At 41.2% G+C, this 14,583-nt stretch overlaps 2 protein-coding genes across 2 annotated transcripts; both read left to right on the top strand.

Annotated features, from left to right (window-relative positions):
* Window positions 1-2,500: 2,500 nt before the first annotated feature.
* Window positions 2,501-8,870, top strand: LOC311051384 (uncharacterized protein; the record flags this gene model as incomplete). Its single annotated transcript, XM_084065948.1, has 10 exons — window positions 2,501-2,548; window positions 3,816-3,941; window positions 4,125-4,466; window positions 5,210-5,410; window positions 5,950-6,108; window positions 6,211-6,456; window positions 7,004-7,144; window positions 7,294-7,404; window positions 7,834-7,900; window positions 7,939-8,870. 10 exons carry the CDS (start codon window positions 2,501-2,503, stop codon window positions 8,868-8,870), a joined length of 2,373 nt encoding a protein of 790 aa, XP_083922074.1.
* A 4,279-nt stretch (window positions 8,871-13,149) lies between these two features.
* LOC311051990 (glutathione synthetase-like) lies at window positions 13,150-14,583 on the top strand (the record flags this gene model as incomplete). Its single annotated transcript, XM_084066735.1, has 1 exon — window positions 13,150-14,583. The coding sequence occupies one exon, from the start codon at window positions 13,150-13,152 to the stop codon at window positions 14,581-14,583; it is 1,434 nt and encodes a 477-aa protein (XP_083922861.1).

Raw genomic sequence — 14,583 nt, 5'->3', positions numbered from 1 at the left:
GGAAAAGGTTCAGGCATCTCGTACGGACGCTTCCTCTCTCCCTAGGGTGCTCCTATGGGAACGTCCCACTGAGAGGAGGCCGAGAACCAGATATCCCCACGCTGTTCTTGGAACGCCTTAGGAAACCCCAGGATGAAGTGGCTAATGTTGCTAGTAGGGAAAGGAAAGTCTGGAACTCTCTGCTGCAGGAGCTGTTGCCCCCTCAACCAGACTCCAGATAAGTGGTTGAAGATGTATGGATGGAAGATAATACAGTTATTCATTTCATATTTACACAATAAAATCCTCAGTGTTCATTTAGTGAATGATTATACTGTTTATGGTCCCCAGCACAATATAGTATCAAAATCAGTTTAACCACTTTAACCCTATATAATACATCAGCTTATTAAAATAGCCGATGTACAAGCTCACAATGTGTCACGGTGCAACGCGTGGTGAGCATGTAGATCAACTATTTAAAAAAAACTATTTTAACAACACAAATCTTGTATGGGGAATTAGGGATCCCTCCTCCTTGTTACAAAATATTTTCAGATGGGGGGTCCGTAGCGTAGCCAAAGACATTAATTTGGGGGACGTTGACAAAAAGAAAGTTTGAGAAGCACTGATTTAAACAGTAACATCCTCAGTGTTAAATGGCCGTTTGTAAGTAACTCTGAGAGTCAGCGAATATAACCGTTAACATTTGGGTACATAATATTTGAACCAGTCCATTTGCCTAAATGTGTACAATATCAGAGTTACATTAACACCGAGTAATATAGGCCTATGGAACGAACAGCAACTCGTTTGAAAGATGCAGGACAATATAAAACGACTCCCATTATTACAATGTACATGAAGGCATTTAGCAGATGCTCATAATGTATCCACGGGCACAGCGACTCGAAAAAAGTGCAAAGTAAATTAATCCTATAGTCCAGTGGTTCTCAAAGTGGGGTCCGGGGACACCCAGGGCCAGGGGTCCTTGAGGGAGTTCCAGGGGGTCCCCAGCTAAATGATAGATAGTAACCAAATGAACCCTTAAGGTTCTGTAACCTCAGACAGTGTACACATTGAACCAAATGGACCCTAACGGCTCCATTTGTACACTCTCAGAGTTAAATTAACATTGATTTTACAATATAAATTGGGATCCCAGAGATATAAATGTCATTACATGGGGTCCGTCCGTAGGACCGTAGCCTAATGATGCATTTCAAACTGGGGGTCCTTGAAATTAAAACGGTTGAGAATCACTGCTAGAGCCGTAAAAAAAACTTCTCTTATGGGGCTCCCTGGCACATCTTTTCAAATGGGGGTCCGCAGGCTAATAAGTGTGAATTTGGGGGTCCTTCCTTGACATGAAAAAGTTTGAGAACCACTGGTAGACAACATACGACATCGAACGAAAACATGCTAACTAGGCTAACTAATGCTAACTAACGTTAAATTAGCCTTTACCAGATAGGGACTCTAAACAAACCGTCTTAAACGACGTGCTCTAAAGAACATTATAACACATTCACAGCCTCCATATTGTATTAATAAAAATGTTAACATACCGTCTCCATGGTCTCAAGTAACGTCGTTGGTGTTGAAGTGAAGAAGAAGTTAGAAGTTAGTAGTCAGTCAACTGTCTGCTTGTGTCAGAAGGTCTCTCTCAACAAACGTCCAGCTCTCAGAGAAGATGTGACAGACTGATGGATGAACGTTAGAGCATCACGAGATCATCTCAGGCACCTGCTGTCATACGTCACAGTCACAGCTGAAGACCCGCTGTGATTGGCCAGTCAAAACGGTAACCGCCCTCTCACGTGCCGCGAGAACAGACGAGAGAAGATCTACAAACTCGCAGTGCGTCGCACCTGCAACCCACTGTGAGTTTGTAGATCTGCCGTTGACGCAATGTTTATTTTCAAAATGCAAGCTCTGACGTTTCCTTTTTTATTCGTAAAGTTGCCAAAAACTCATTTCAATTTAGTATTTTTTATAATATTAATTTAATATAATATAAATTCTTGTTTGTATTTTATTTTTGACGTTTAAACCTACTGTATTGTGTGTATAACATTGTTAAATAAAGTTAAAACCTCTAAAATGCCACGGTTTTCCCGTGTGCGGGTGGGTAGCTGATCTACAAGCTCATGACATTATGCTGATGCTGCCCTATGTGAGCTTGTAGATTGGCTATTTTCCCCACACGCTAAACTCAACTTCGAATGACGCATTGTGCATCCTTCAACAACCAATGAGCGGCGTGCATTCCGTGGGCGGCCGGCCAATAGGAGGAGGCGCGGGCGTTTGAGAACTTTAATATGGGAAGCAACGGCGGCAAAGCGTCAGTCGGTGTTTACTGTCACAACGGAGAGCATTCGACTCGCTACTGCTGTAGTTTAGTTAAGACTTAAGACTAACGGTTAACTGTTTGACACGCTACTGCAGTAGTTACTAACTTTTTACTTCGGTGAATTGTTGTTGTTATCATTATTACACATTATTACATTATCATCACAACATGGAAAACGCTGTTTTCGTCGTGTCCAAGAGGGAATCCAGCGATGCGGTGAGTAAACTAATTTTAAAATAACTACAGTTAGCTTGTTGTAACGTTCTCCCGGGCCGTTAGCATGGCAGGTTTAACACATATTAAAGCTAACAAGGCGTCGGTTCGCGACGACAGCGAGGCTCCATTCATCCTGTTCGTGCCCGGTTTAACGTCAACAAGATGGAGCTTCGCTGTCGTCGCTCGCCGAACCGACGCTTTGCCAGCTTTAATATCTGTTCTGGTCGGCAAGCGAGTCTTTTTGGTGTCGTTTGTGGTTTTGCTTGTGCATTTTTTTAACCTGAAAACGTTGTGAATCCTTTAAACCTTAAGTGCATTTTTCACGTTGCTTTTTAGCTAACGAGTTTGTAACGGTTTCTGTTTTTGAATGTTACTGAACAGTTATGAAAAACAACTACAGTTAAGCTTGTTCTCCCGTTAGGCTAAACGTTAGCCATGGTTCACATGACGCTTGTATGACAGTCATGTTTCAGGGCTAGCTAAACGTTAACGTTATGGTGTTGGTGTCGCTCGCCGAACTTATCTTCCAAGCTTATAACCGACGCTTTGTCAGCTTGAAGATCTGTTCTCTGCTGGTCGACAAGCGATGTGCATTGAGTTTCAGTCTTTTGTTTTGTGGTGTTTCTGGCTGGTTGTGTCTGTGCTGTTTTGGTTGCTGTTTGGTGATGTTTGCTGGTTCAACGGCTTTAAAACGTTGGTTGTTGAGAGCATTTTGAACGTTGTGAACGTTGGTGAAGTGTTTTGAACCTTCTAAACGTAAAGTATAGTTTGATCGTTGCTTTTTAATTAAATTCAGAATTGAACGGTTTTATCGTATCTTCGGTGAGTTCAGCGTTATGGTGAGTAAAATGTGAAAAATAACTAGAGTTAAGCCTGTTATTCTCCCGTTAGGCTAAACGTTGACGTTATGGTGTTGGTGTCGCTCGCAGAACTGATCTTCCAAGCTTATAACGGACGCTTTGTCAGCTTGAATGTCTGTTTTGGTTGCTGTTTGCTGGTTCAACGGCTTTTACACGTTGGTTGTTGAGTGACTTTTGAATGTTGTGAACGTTGGTGAAGTGTGTTTCTTTTTAACTAAACACGTTGTTTTTAATGTCTGTTCTGGTCAGCAAGCGACATGAATTGAGATCGAGTCTTTTTCTCTTTTGGGTGTTCATTTGATCCAGTTTTGGTTGTGCATTTGTTTTTGATGAATCTTTTAAACCTCAAGTGCATTTTTAACATCGCTTTTTGTAACGTTTTTTGTTTCTGTTTTTGAATGTTACAGTTTCAACAGTGGATGAACGTGCAGAACCCAGCTGCATACATGGGGAAGAGGAAGACCAACGGTGCTCCAAAGAGAGCTGCTCTTGGAGACCTTTCCAACTTTGCCAACAAGGCTTCTAACACCAAGGTAATATTTAAACTCCTGATTCTCAACCTTTACAATTTCACAGTCCCCAATTTGATACTTTTTTTCCAGATCCCTACACTGAAATCCTTTTGTTAATTTAAACTGACTGTTAATTTAGACAATGACGTTGTTTACATTTAATTTGTATACCTCTAATGTAAGGTTCCCTTTGTACACTCTCAGTTCAAGACAGTACAACAGGACAAGGCCCTGGATGCTGTCTACACAAGAATCCTACAGAGGATCCCTGATGTACCATTGGTGAACGTGGACCACATCAGAAATGTGGACCTCTGCAGAGGCCTCCCGAGAGTCGCAGACAAGGTCAGGGAGAGAACGGTGGCTGGGCACTGTGGCAGACACCTGAAACTGATGGCCAACAAGCTGACACAAGGCACAGCTAGGAGGGTAGAGAGGCGCACCACCTATGTAGACACACTGCAGCGTGGCAGCAGAGCTAACAACACTGCAGAGCTCCTGATGGGGGATAGGAAGTTGTGGAGAGCATCCATCCTGGAATCCCGAGTAAGTTTTTGCTAGTCTGAACAGTAGCATTGCATATCATCGTTGTTGGGTGGAAACATTCTCTCCATATTTCAACTTTTTATGTTTTTATATAAATGAATACCCTACGTTGTCGTGTCATTCAAAAGTAGCTACTCGACTAGTCACGACACGTTGTGAGCATGTAGATTTGCTATTTTTGAAGATAGTCAAATCCATTTAGCCCTGAGGAAGATTTTCTTTTTTTAAACGGCCTCTAAATGCTAACCTTCTGAAAAACCTCAATTCTTTATTGAGTTTTTTTTATTTATTTTTTATTAAAAAAAAACCTAAAACTAAAATAATGTTGCTATATACATAGCAACATCTGAAATGACAGATGCTTCCCCAGATTGAAAGGTATAACAGTGTATAGGCTTTCCAAGTCTAAATAGGTTAAGTGCGTGTGGGGTTTTATACATTTTGAACCAATGACCAGTATTAACAAGAGCTTGTGACTAAATAATAACTACATTGCATTGGAATTGGTTCTTTTTTCCATTTCCTCAAAAGTAACAGTTATGGACATTCATGGTTTCCACCCGACAGTGACGATGTACACTCATACACTCAGAGTTACTGAGTTACATTTGGACCCCTGGTGGTCTCTGGACCCGATATTCAGAACCATTGATTTAAACTATGTACAAGAAACAAATTACCTACAGTTTGACTTCAAAGAAGAATGTGTTTTGAATGTATTTGTATTCTTTTCTCCTTCTCAGAGGACTGGAGTTGCCAGAGTTCAGGCACCTCCTCAAGTGTCTCCCTCCACTGGTCCAGAACAAGCTGCAGATGTTTCCATGAAGGAGGCCTTCCCTGACCCGCTCCTCACAGTAGAGGACATTGATGCAGGAGACTCACAGATGTCCCTCCTATGTTCTGAATATGTCAAAGACATATATGCACATCTAATGGATCTAGAGGTATGTGATGCCAGAGGCATGTTTTCTTTACTACATGATGTGACTAGGGTTGTCATACAATCATCACTTTACTTGACGATTAATTGTCATACAAATAATTGTGAATAACGATTTAATTATGTTTTTCAATTGAACATTGGAACATAAAAATGTAATTTCTATTTGGCTTTTAGGCCATGTAAACAAAAAATGCACTGGGCAGATTTGACAAATAACTTAAATATGCAAAGAAATGACTGACAAGTACCTCTACCAATGATTAAAAGAAATAATGTGCTATGGCCATAATAGGCCACATTTCGTAATTTTATACTGAAAATGTGTAAAATAAATGTAAAACAATACCCAATCTACAAGCTTACAACGCGGTGCGACGCATTGTGAGCTTGTAGACCTATTTACACTATTTTTGAACATTTTTGAACATGAAAGATATTATGGCGATAATGCAAAATAATTGCGATTATGTAATAATTGTGACAGGCCTAGATGTGACCTGGTGTCATGCAGCAATGTAATGAAGTCTTTTGTCTTTACAGGTAAAGCAGGCTGTGCGACCTGGGTTCTTGAAGGGCTACGACATAACGGCACAGATGCGAGCTAAGCTAATCGACTGGCTGATCCAGGTTCATTTAAGTTTGTATCTGCGGCAGGAGACACTCTATCTCACAGTTGCCATCTTGGATCGTTTTCTGCAAGTAAGGGCAACTTACAAATGAGTTTGCCATTTGATCTGCTCTTGTCTTTCTTTCTTTTCTTTTCCTTTCCTTTTTCTAATGAGCTGTTGTGATGTATTACAGGTTCGGTCAGTTTCACCAAAGAAGCTCCAGCTTGTTGGTGTCACTGCCATGCTGGTGGCCTCAAAGTACGAGGAGTTGAGACAAGTAGGTGCCCCAGGGATCCAGGACTTTGCCGACATCACAGACAACGCCTTCACAACCACTCAGATTAAACAGATGGAGCGTGTAATGCTGAGGTACCTCAACTATGAGCTGGGGTTTCCGCTGCCCTTGCACTTCCTCAGGAGAGCATCCAAGGCTGCAAACGTGAGTCACTGTTCACATGGTTCACTAACTAACATACAAGGTGTAGTGATCAGACTTGACTCTCTGCACCAAGGCTTTGTCCAGACTGCAGGCAAAATCTGATCTTTAGGACTGACTGTCAACACTGTTATTTGCAAGTGGTTAGTTTGGATTTGTGTATAAAATAGCAGATCTACATGGCACAATTTGACATGTAAGCTTGTGGATCGTCTATTTCCCACGAGCTCCAAGGTCGTTCGCAGTGTCAGTGTTCAGACTGAAACACACATTTAGAAAACAGATTTGAATGACATTTCAATCCACCTAGGAATGTGGTTCAACTCTGATTAGATTTCCATGAGGTTTTATGCTGTTCAGACTTGATGAAACAACTCTGATTTCCAATCTGGTTTGGACAATTATCAGATTTGGGCTGACGGTGTGAACATTGTCTAAAAATGAACATAGGTGGTGACTGGTCAAATGGTGGTTAAAATAAAGCATGTAGAAGGGTATTTTGAATTGTATATGCAAGCAGGCTTTTAATAGTGTTGTTTGTTTGTTCTAGTGTACTGTGGAGAGACACATGCTGGCCATGTATCTCATGGAGTTGACACTCCTCGACTACGACATGGTTCACTACCGGCCCTCTGAGATTGCTGCTGCTTCACTGTGCCTCTCTCAGCTGCTGCAGGGTGGCCTGCCATGGGTGAGTTCTATAGAATCAATGTATATGTTGGCTTATTAGTACAAATGGCTAGCTTTACATTTTGTCTTTGATTCTAGTTTTTGTTCCCCCTCCAGAGCAGTATTGCACCTCATATGATGATCCTAATGATTGTTTTTCATGTGTTGCAGACTCCTACAGAGCGGCATTACACCAGGTATGACGAGGCTCACCTGAAGCCAATAATGCAGCACCTGGCAAAGAATGTTGTTCTTTGCGACGAGGGGGAAACAAAGTTCCAGGTGAGTGGGCAAACAAAAGTATTCAGAAGTTGATGGAGTAAGATGTGGATGTTTGAATAGATGAATACTAATGCTAAGTTATTTAGAAGTTATTTAGACAGATGCTAGGTTCATGTGTTTATCTGGCATCCTATAGTTTCAATGTACAGATTATTTACGTTTTGATATTATATTATTCAGACTGATGCTAGGTTCTTAGTTTTCCCATGATCCTAGATTACTGAGACACTACACTGTCTCTCTGCATGTGATGTGTTGTACAGTATGTGTTTACCTTGGCTTAGTGTTTGCATAGATGAATAGTGAATACTAATATAAATGTTCCCTCTCCACTAGGGTTAGGGTTAGTATAATGTAGTATAATATAATGGAGTGAGATAGGGATGTTTACATATATTAAAACTAATGCTAGTTTTCCCTCTCCACTAGGCCGTCAAGACTAAGTTTGCTGAGAGCAAGCTGCTGAACGTCACTCTGCTTTCTGAGCTGCAGTCCTGTATTGTGAAGAGCCTGGCTGCTCCCCTGCTGTAACAGTGTTAACACGGCTAGCACACGCCTCAATCATGAGGCTCAGCCCAGCCAGCATGGATAAGCTTTATGAACTAATGGTGATGGCCTTCAAGTATCAGATCTTCCTTTGTCCAAGGCCCAAAGACTTGCTGCTCATTTCTTACAACCACATAGACATCATCAGGGAGTTTGTTAAAGACACTCCCATGGTTTTGAACCAAGTGGACGAGACCCATCGGAAGATCATTGAGGTGTACACACCTTTACCTGAAGCTGAATTCCAACTTCTAAGGCAAACACTGCTCATATTCTTTCAAGACATGCATGTTCGCGTGTCACATTTCCTCAGGCATAAAATACAGAATCCCAATGGACGCTTTGCCCTGTCAACTTCAGGTCCAGTGCCCCATAGGATGGAAGTCCCAGGACTAATCAGGACGTTTGATAGTAAGGGGAAAGAAGTGAAGCGAAGCCTGTTCCCCACAGGAGGCAGCTACACGAGCCCCATCAGAGAGGGTTCTTTTGAACTACATGGCAACAGAGTTATTGGACTTGGAACAAACATGTACTCTGCGACATATCTGGAAGAGACACACACATCTAAGACTAAGAGCCCTTCCAACAAGACAGATGACACCCCTAACCTGCTGGCCAAAGAAGAGCTCAACTTTTTGGCACGTTTGATGGGAGGCATGAATGCTGGAAATGTGCAAAGTGCTGAGACAGGCTTTCGTATAAACCTGTTTCCTACTGGAGAGGAAGTGGGAGCGTTGAATGGACGTGATGAGCCCCTATATGAAGTCATAAATATCCAAGCCATGCAGGATGAGCAGGCCACCACTGAGCTGGCTCGAATTGCTGGAGAGTTTTCAGACCAGGGAGTGCTGCAAGAGGAGGTCACTACCAGCAACAAAGGAGATGACCTGTTGGCCATGATGGACAACATGGAACCCTGATTCTAGTGTTTGTTTGTCTGGTTTCTTTTTCTCATGATCATGGTCGTTCATGTCCACTGTGAAGAGGATGAGTCTGACTGGGACTGTCAGACACACTCCATGTTCATTTCCACTGTACAGAGAGATTGATCCCACAGTCTTCTATCTCAGATAATTAAAATATTTCACAATGAAAAAAAAAAAAAAAAAAATGTGTCAGAAGACCCATGCTTATATATTCCATAAGCAATGCTGTTGTTGTTTTTACTTATCTTTATTTTTATTCCCCCATTGTTTTGTTTTTTGTTTTGTTGACTATTTATCAAGTTATGACAGACTACGACTTGGGTCAATTCTATCACTCTGAGTTATATATATATATATATATATATATATATATATAAATCGATAACAGTTTTGATAATAACTGTTAGGAATCAATAATCCCTAACAGTTTTGTTTTTGAGAGTGTGTGTGTGTGTGTGTGTGTGCATATATATTACTGTTATAGTGTGTGTGTGTGTGTGTGTGTGTGTGTGTGTGTGTGTGTGTGTGTGTGTGTGTGTGTGTGTGTGTGTGTGTGTGTGTGTGTGTGTGTGTGTGTAAATATATATTTATGTGTAAATGTTTGTACAGTATAGATCCATGTAAATATTTATATAATAAAATGATCCGTTTGAACCATGAGAATTGTTGGTTCTAATCTCTTTTCAGTAGTGTGGTAATGGTTATGTTGAAAATTAAAAGAAAGTTGTGGCACTAGGTATAATTCACACGCCCATGAAACCACCCGGTTTACTAATGTACTTTTTTCATTTGTATAAGAAATTAATTGAATAGACAAGTGGTTCCTCTTGGTGTGCCTTGGGATTGTTTGACACACACATTATTTCAAATATACAGTATAATATACAACTATATATTTTTTTATAATTATTTTGTGCGCACCCATTTCCCAATACAGAGGCAAATTATATACCCACAAAGAATATTTTAACCACTTTCAACCTGGCCTCCTTATTAAGGCATTTCTTTATATGCTCTATATAAGCTATATGATATTTTTTCCCAGACAAAAGATCTACAATTTCATATTGTGCCATACTGAGCTTGTAGATCGGCTATTTTTGCTATGAATACAGGTGTGCCTTGAGATTTTGACTTGTCTGTTGGTGTTGTGTTGGGCACAAAAAGTGTGAAAAGCTTTGGAATAGACAGCAGTGGGGAACCAAATTTGTGGTAAACTGTCTATACCACTGTACTGTATAGTAGTAGGCTAACACTGGTTCTCAACGTTGGGTTCTGAGCCCACCAGGGTTCCAATAAATGAACCCTTACTAAAGTGCATGAATGGAATGTATAGATTGGGGTCCCAGAGATGACAAACTGTATCAATGGGGGTCTGCGGCCAAATGCATAGAAAACTGGAGGTCCTTGAAATGGAGGGGGGGGGGGTGCCACGACGGGACGCGCGCGGGGGAGAAACCGCGCGACAGGACGTGCATTAACCCCACGTTTGCAACGACTTTCGTCTGCGCCCTTCACCGGGTATGGTCTAGTTATCATAACAAACAGTACAGAAGTCAGTGCTACTGTACATGTTGATGTTAGTTACAAAGCTTAATATTTGTATCTAATTCCTGTTCTTCAAATCTCACTGAATGATCGGAAAGAGTGTTTTCTTTTGAATAATACAAAAATACATTGAAAAACACAATTTTCAAATCAAGTTGTTAGAAAGATGACATCATGATCATCAGTAGATCATGCCTCTATATTTGTACATATCTCCTAAATATTCCTTCAACAAATCCTGAACATAAATCATCAGTTTTGACACTTGCTTTTCACTGCAAATTTTGACCAGTACAACGATGACTCCTCTATTCAGATGCTTCATCTTGTGTGGGTCTAAAAGTAAAAGACGCAAATTCCATCACAAAGGGGTCACTAAATGTTACTGCTGCAATGGCGCCCTGGTACAACTTCTACTGCAAATACAGAGTACATAAATGGCCTCAATATTATTTAGATTCATTAAGTGACATGTTGAGAAAAAACACAGAATCCAACCGTGTGCACAAAGGAGATTAAATGTCTAAAAAAGCATGCTGAAGGTGCTTCTAGGATCAGGAGGAATGCAGGCTTAAAAAGAACAGATCCGAGCACACATGTTGGCATTTTAACTCCATATCCTCTCCTCCACTTTTTGAGTGCTCGGATCTCCTCTTTGACATGTTAAGTTATTGTTTGTAAAAGTTCACACCATCAGACAAACTCACTTAAGCCAAACATGGTTGAGGAAAGCAAGGTTCAGAGTCATATCAGCGATCTGGTTTTGAACAAACAGCCTCCAAAGCAACACTTGCAGACTAAAAATAATTGTCACTGATAAATCGATCAACTCTTGATAACCTTGGGAAGTTTTCTACCTAATGTATGTGATTACAAAATGCAGATTGTAGGAGCATTTGACTCTTGAGCCCTGTTCCAGGTCCAGGACATGGAATCTTTGCCCATGTTGTTCTGCAAACAGCTTCAATCTCCACTGGAACCTGAAGGACATCTCTTAGTTGTGATGATTGTAGACTTATGAATAAATTGTAGAAAAGTGAGTCTTGCCTTCCTGTGCATCTCTCTAGTGTCTCTTACCCTCCCTCTCAGGCAATTTGCTAAATCAAATGTGTGCATGTGTTTGTATTTAGGTGCCAAAATATAAGAGTGTGTCAAAGATGATGTGATAAGATGTGTCAAATGTATAAAATAATACAAATGCCAAAATGAACACCTGAGTTGCCATTAGATTTTTTTTAATTATTCAGTGAAACAATGAGGACTATGAAAGTAAAGAATTCAACAATATTATGTGAGCCTCCACAAAGGTAGATTCAATAGTTTGACAACTGAAATCAATTATGTACAGGCTACATTTATGTATTTACATAAATACCTATCTTCTATACTAAAGGGTTTGTTTCTAACTATTTACAATGTACAGCATATTGTTATTCTTATTAAGAATATAATTATGTCAACCTTAAAACTATTTACAATTTACAGCATGGAGTTCATATTATATATTCATATTAACATGGTATGGTATTTGTGTGTGTGTGTGTGTGTGTGTGTGTGTGTGTGTGTGTGTGTGTGTGTGTGTGTGTGTGTGTGTGTGTGTGTGTGTGTGTGTGTGTGTGTGTGTGTGTGTGTGTGTGTGTGTGTGTGTGTGAGCTGCACAGATGTGGAGTAAAGGATCTGTGGGGAGAGGGGAGATTGAGAGGAGAGGAAGAGGGGAGAAAAGAGGAAAAAATAAATCATTAAACCTTCTTCACCACTTCAGAAACATATCATCACTATCACCATTGTGTTTTCTGTTATGATTACCATCATTATCATCATCATCTGAATGTTTAAAGCCTCCTGACACTCTTCTTGCTCTGAGCGCTGGTATTATTGAAGGAGAGGAATAATCGACCAAAATAATATTTCTGAACTCTTTTTGAGGAGTTTATAACAACACTGTAGATAAAGTGTAGTATAGAGTTATACTGGTATTCAAATAAGATAGCTTGCTGATGAATGGGTATATTTGTAAGTAGTCTATATTCTTATTCTAAATCACGGGAGAGCTGAGGCATAAATTGGATTTGTCCGTTTTGGAATTCCTCTCAAATTTGACTTAACATACAGAACAGATTATTTTGTTAAAGACAACTTTCCTTTTTCACATAGTAATCTGGCCAGGCCAATCTAAGCTTTGTACTGTGAAAATGTGGAGCTATTGAGAGATCATAATTATGTTATTATTATATCTGAACAAACTGTTGCTACAGTATCACATGCTATCACCTGACAAATACAATGTATGTGCTTTAATATGAGACCGTTGGAATTAAATGTTTCACTTTCATTGCATCATAGTGGGAACAGGCTGAAACTTTGCCCAAATATGGAGTCATATAGCCTATACGTCATTGATAATGTCATAGATTTAAATACATTTCATGTGTTAAAACAAGTATAATAATATTAGTATCACATTATAGATCTACCTCATTTGTTTGCTGTTAAAAGGCAGTCAGTTTTTCCTCTCTCGTGCTGCCCAGACAGAAACTCTGAGCTCTTTAGATAGCTCATTAAAATGGTATGGTGTGCACATCGAAAAAGAAGTGATCAAAAAATGTGTGATCTCTTTTTTCTCCCTGAACCAATTATCTGACAAAAAGGCATTCCATCAACTACCAGCACTGATTACTGAAACCTGTGGATTTGCCTGTAGCATTACAAGGACAGGTGAATAACAATGGCTGCCAAAGGAATACCAGAGGACATGTTGATGAATACTAAACTGGTCAATGACTTGGAGACAGTGGCAAAAGATGCAGCTCTTATACATGGAGTCTTAATGCGTACCAAAGAGAGCCCCAACTCTTCAGAGATGGTGACTTATGCTCCTTTCACACTCTTCCCTTCCCCTGTGTCCAAAGCTGTGTTTTTGCAGGCTCTGGCAGTGCAGACGCACTTCAATTTGCTGGTGGACAAAATCAGCCAGGACTCTGGGTTCCTGGGAGAGGCTCTTGCCAGCACCATTGCAGTCGATGATTTTACTGGAAGGTTGTTCAGTATCTATCAACAGATTCAGAAAGAAGGAAGATCTCAGTCTATTGTGTTGGGTCTGAATCGGTCTGACTACATGTTGGACCAGAGAGAGGATAGAATTTCACCTCTGAAGCAAATTGAGATAAACACCATTGCTGCAAGTTTCGGGGGTCTCTCCTCACGGACACCCGATGTCCATCGGCATATTCTTAGAGTGGCTGGTCGGCTGGATGAGAGCCGACGTGTTTTAGACAACAACCCGGCAGCAGGTCTGGCCAGGGGGATAGAGAAGGCCTGGGAGCTCTATGGATCAGAGACAGCGCTTGTCATGTTCTTGGTCGAAGAGGCTCAAAGAAACATCTTCGATCATCGGTACATTGAGAATGAGCTGTGGAAGAGAAATATTCCTACAATTAGAAGACGTTTTGAAGATGTATGTACGACAGCATCCCTTGACCAGGACAAGAGACTACTCGTAGACGGACAGGAGGTTGCAGTGGTGTATTTCAGGAACGGTTACATGCCTCAGGACTACACCTCCGAACAGAGTTGGGAGGCTCGTCTGCTGATGGAGCGCTCTCTGGCTGTAAAGTGTCCAGACATCTCAACCCACCTCGCTGGAACCAAGAAGGTCCAGCAGGAGCTGGCCAGACACGGAGTCCTCGAGAGGTTCTTCCCTCAGCAGCCCGAGGTGGTGGAGCAGATCAGAGCCACCTTCACTGGCCTCTACACACTCGATATGGGCCCCGAGGGAGACCAAACGGTGGCAATGGCTTTGTCTCAACCACACCAGTTTGTCCTGAAGCCCCAGCGGGAAGGAGGCGGTAACAATGTCTATGGATCAGACATCTGCCAGGTACTGGAGCGAGTGAAGGAGAGCAATGAGAGGTCAGCGTACATTCTCATGGATAGGATCCGACCAAGTCCTGTGCACAACTACCTGCTGAGGCCAGGCTCACCTCTCAAGCTCAGCAGCTGTGTCAGTGAACTGGGAGTGTTTGGAGCTTATGTTAGGCAGGGCAAAGACATGGTAATGAATGAATGTGTGGGTCATCTGCTGAGGACAAAGAGTACTGAACATGCTGATGGAGGCGTAGCAGCCGGAGTGTCTGTGCTGGACAATCCTCTCCTAGTTTGA

This window comes from Gymnoscopelus microlampas (assembly GCF_963454915.1).
Source record: "Gymnoscopelus microlampas genome assembly, chromosome: 9".
Taxonomy (NCBI): domain Eukaryota; kingdom Metazoa; phylum Chordata; class Actinopteri; order Myctophiformes; family Myctophidae; genus Gymnoscopelus; species Gymnoscopelus microlampas.
The sequence above is the reverse complement of the archived record's forward strand: the minus strand, read 5'-3'. Positions and strand labels throughout refer to the sequence as shown.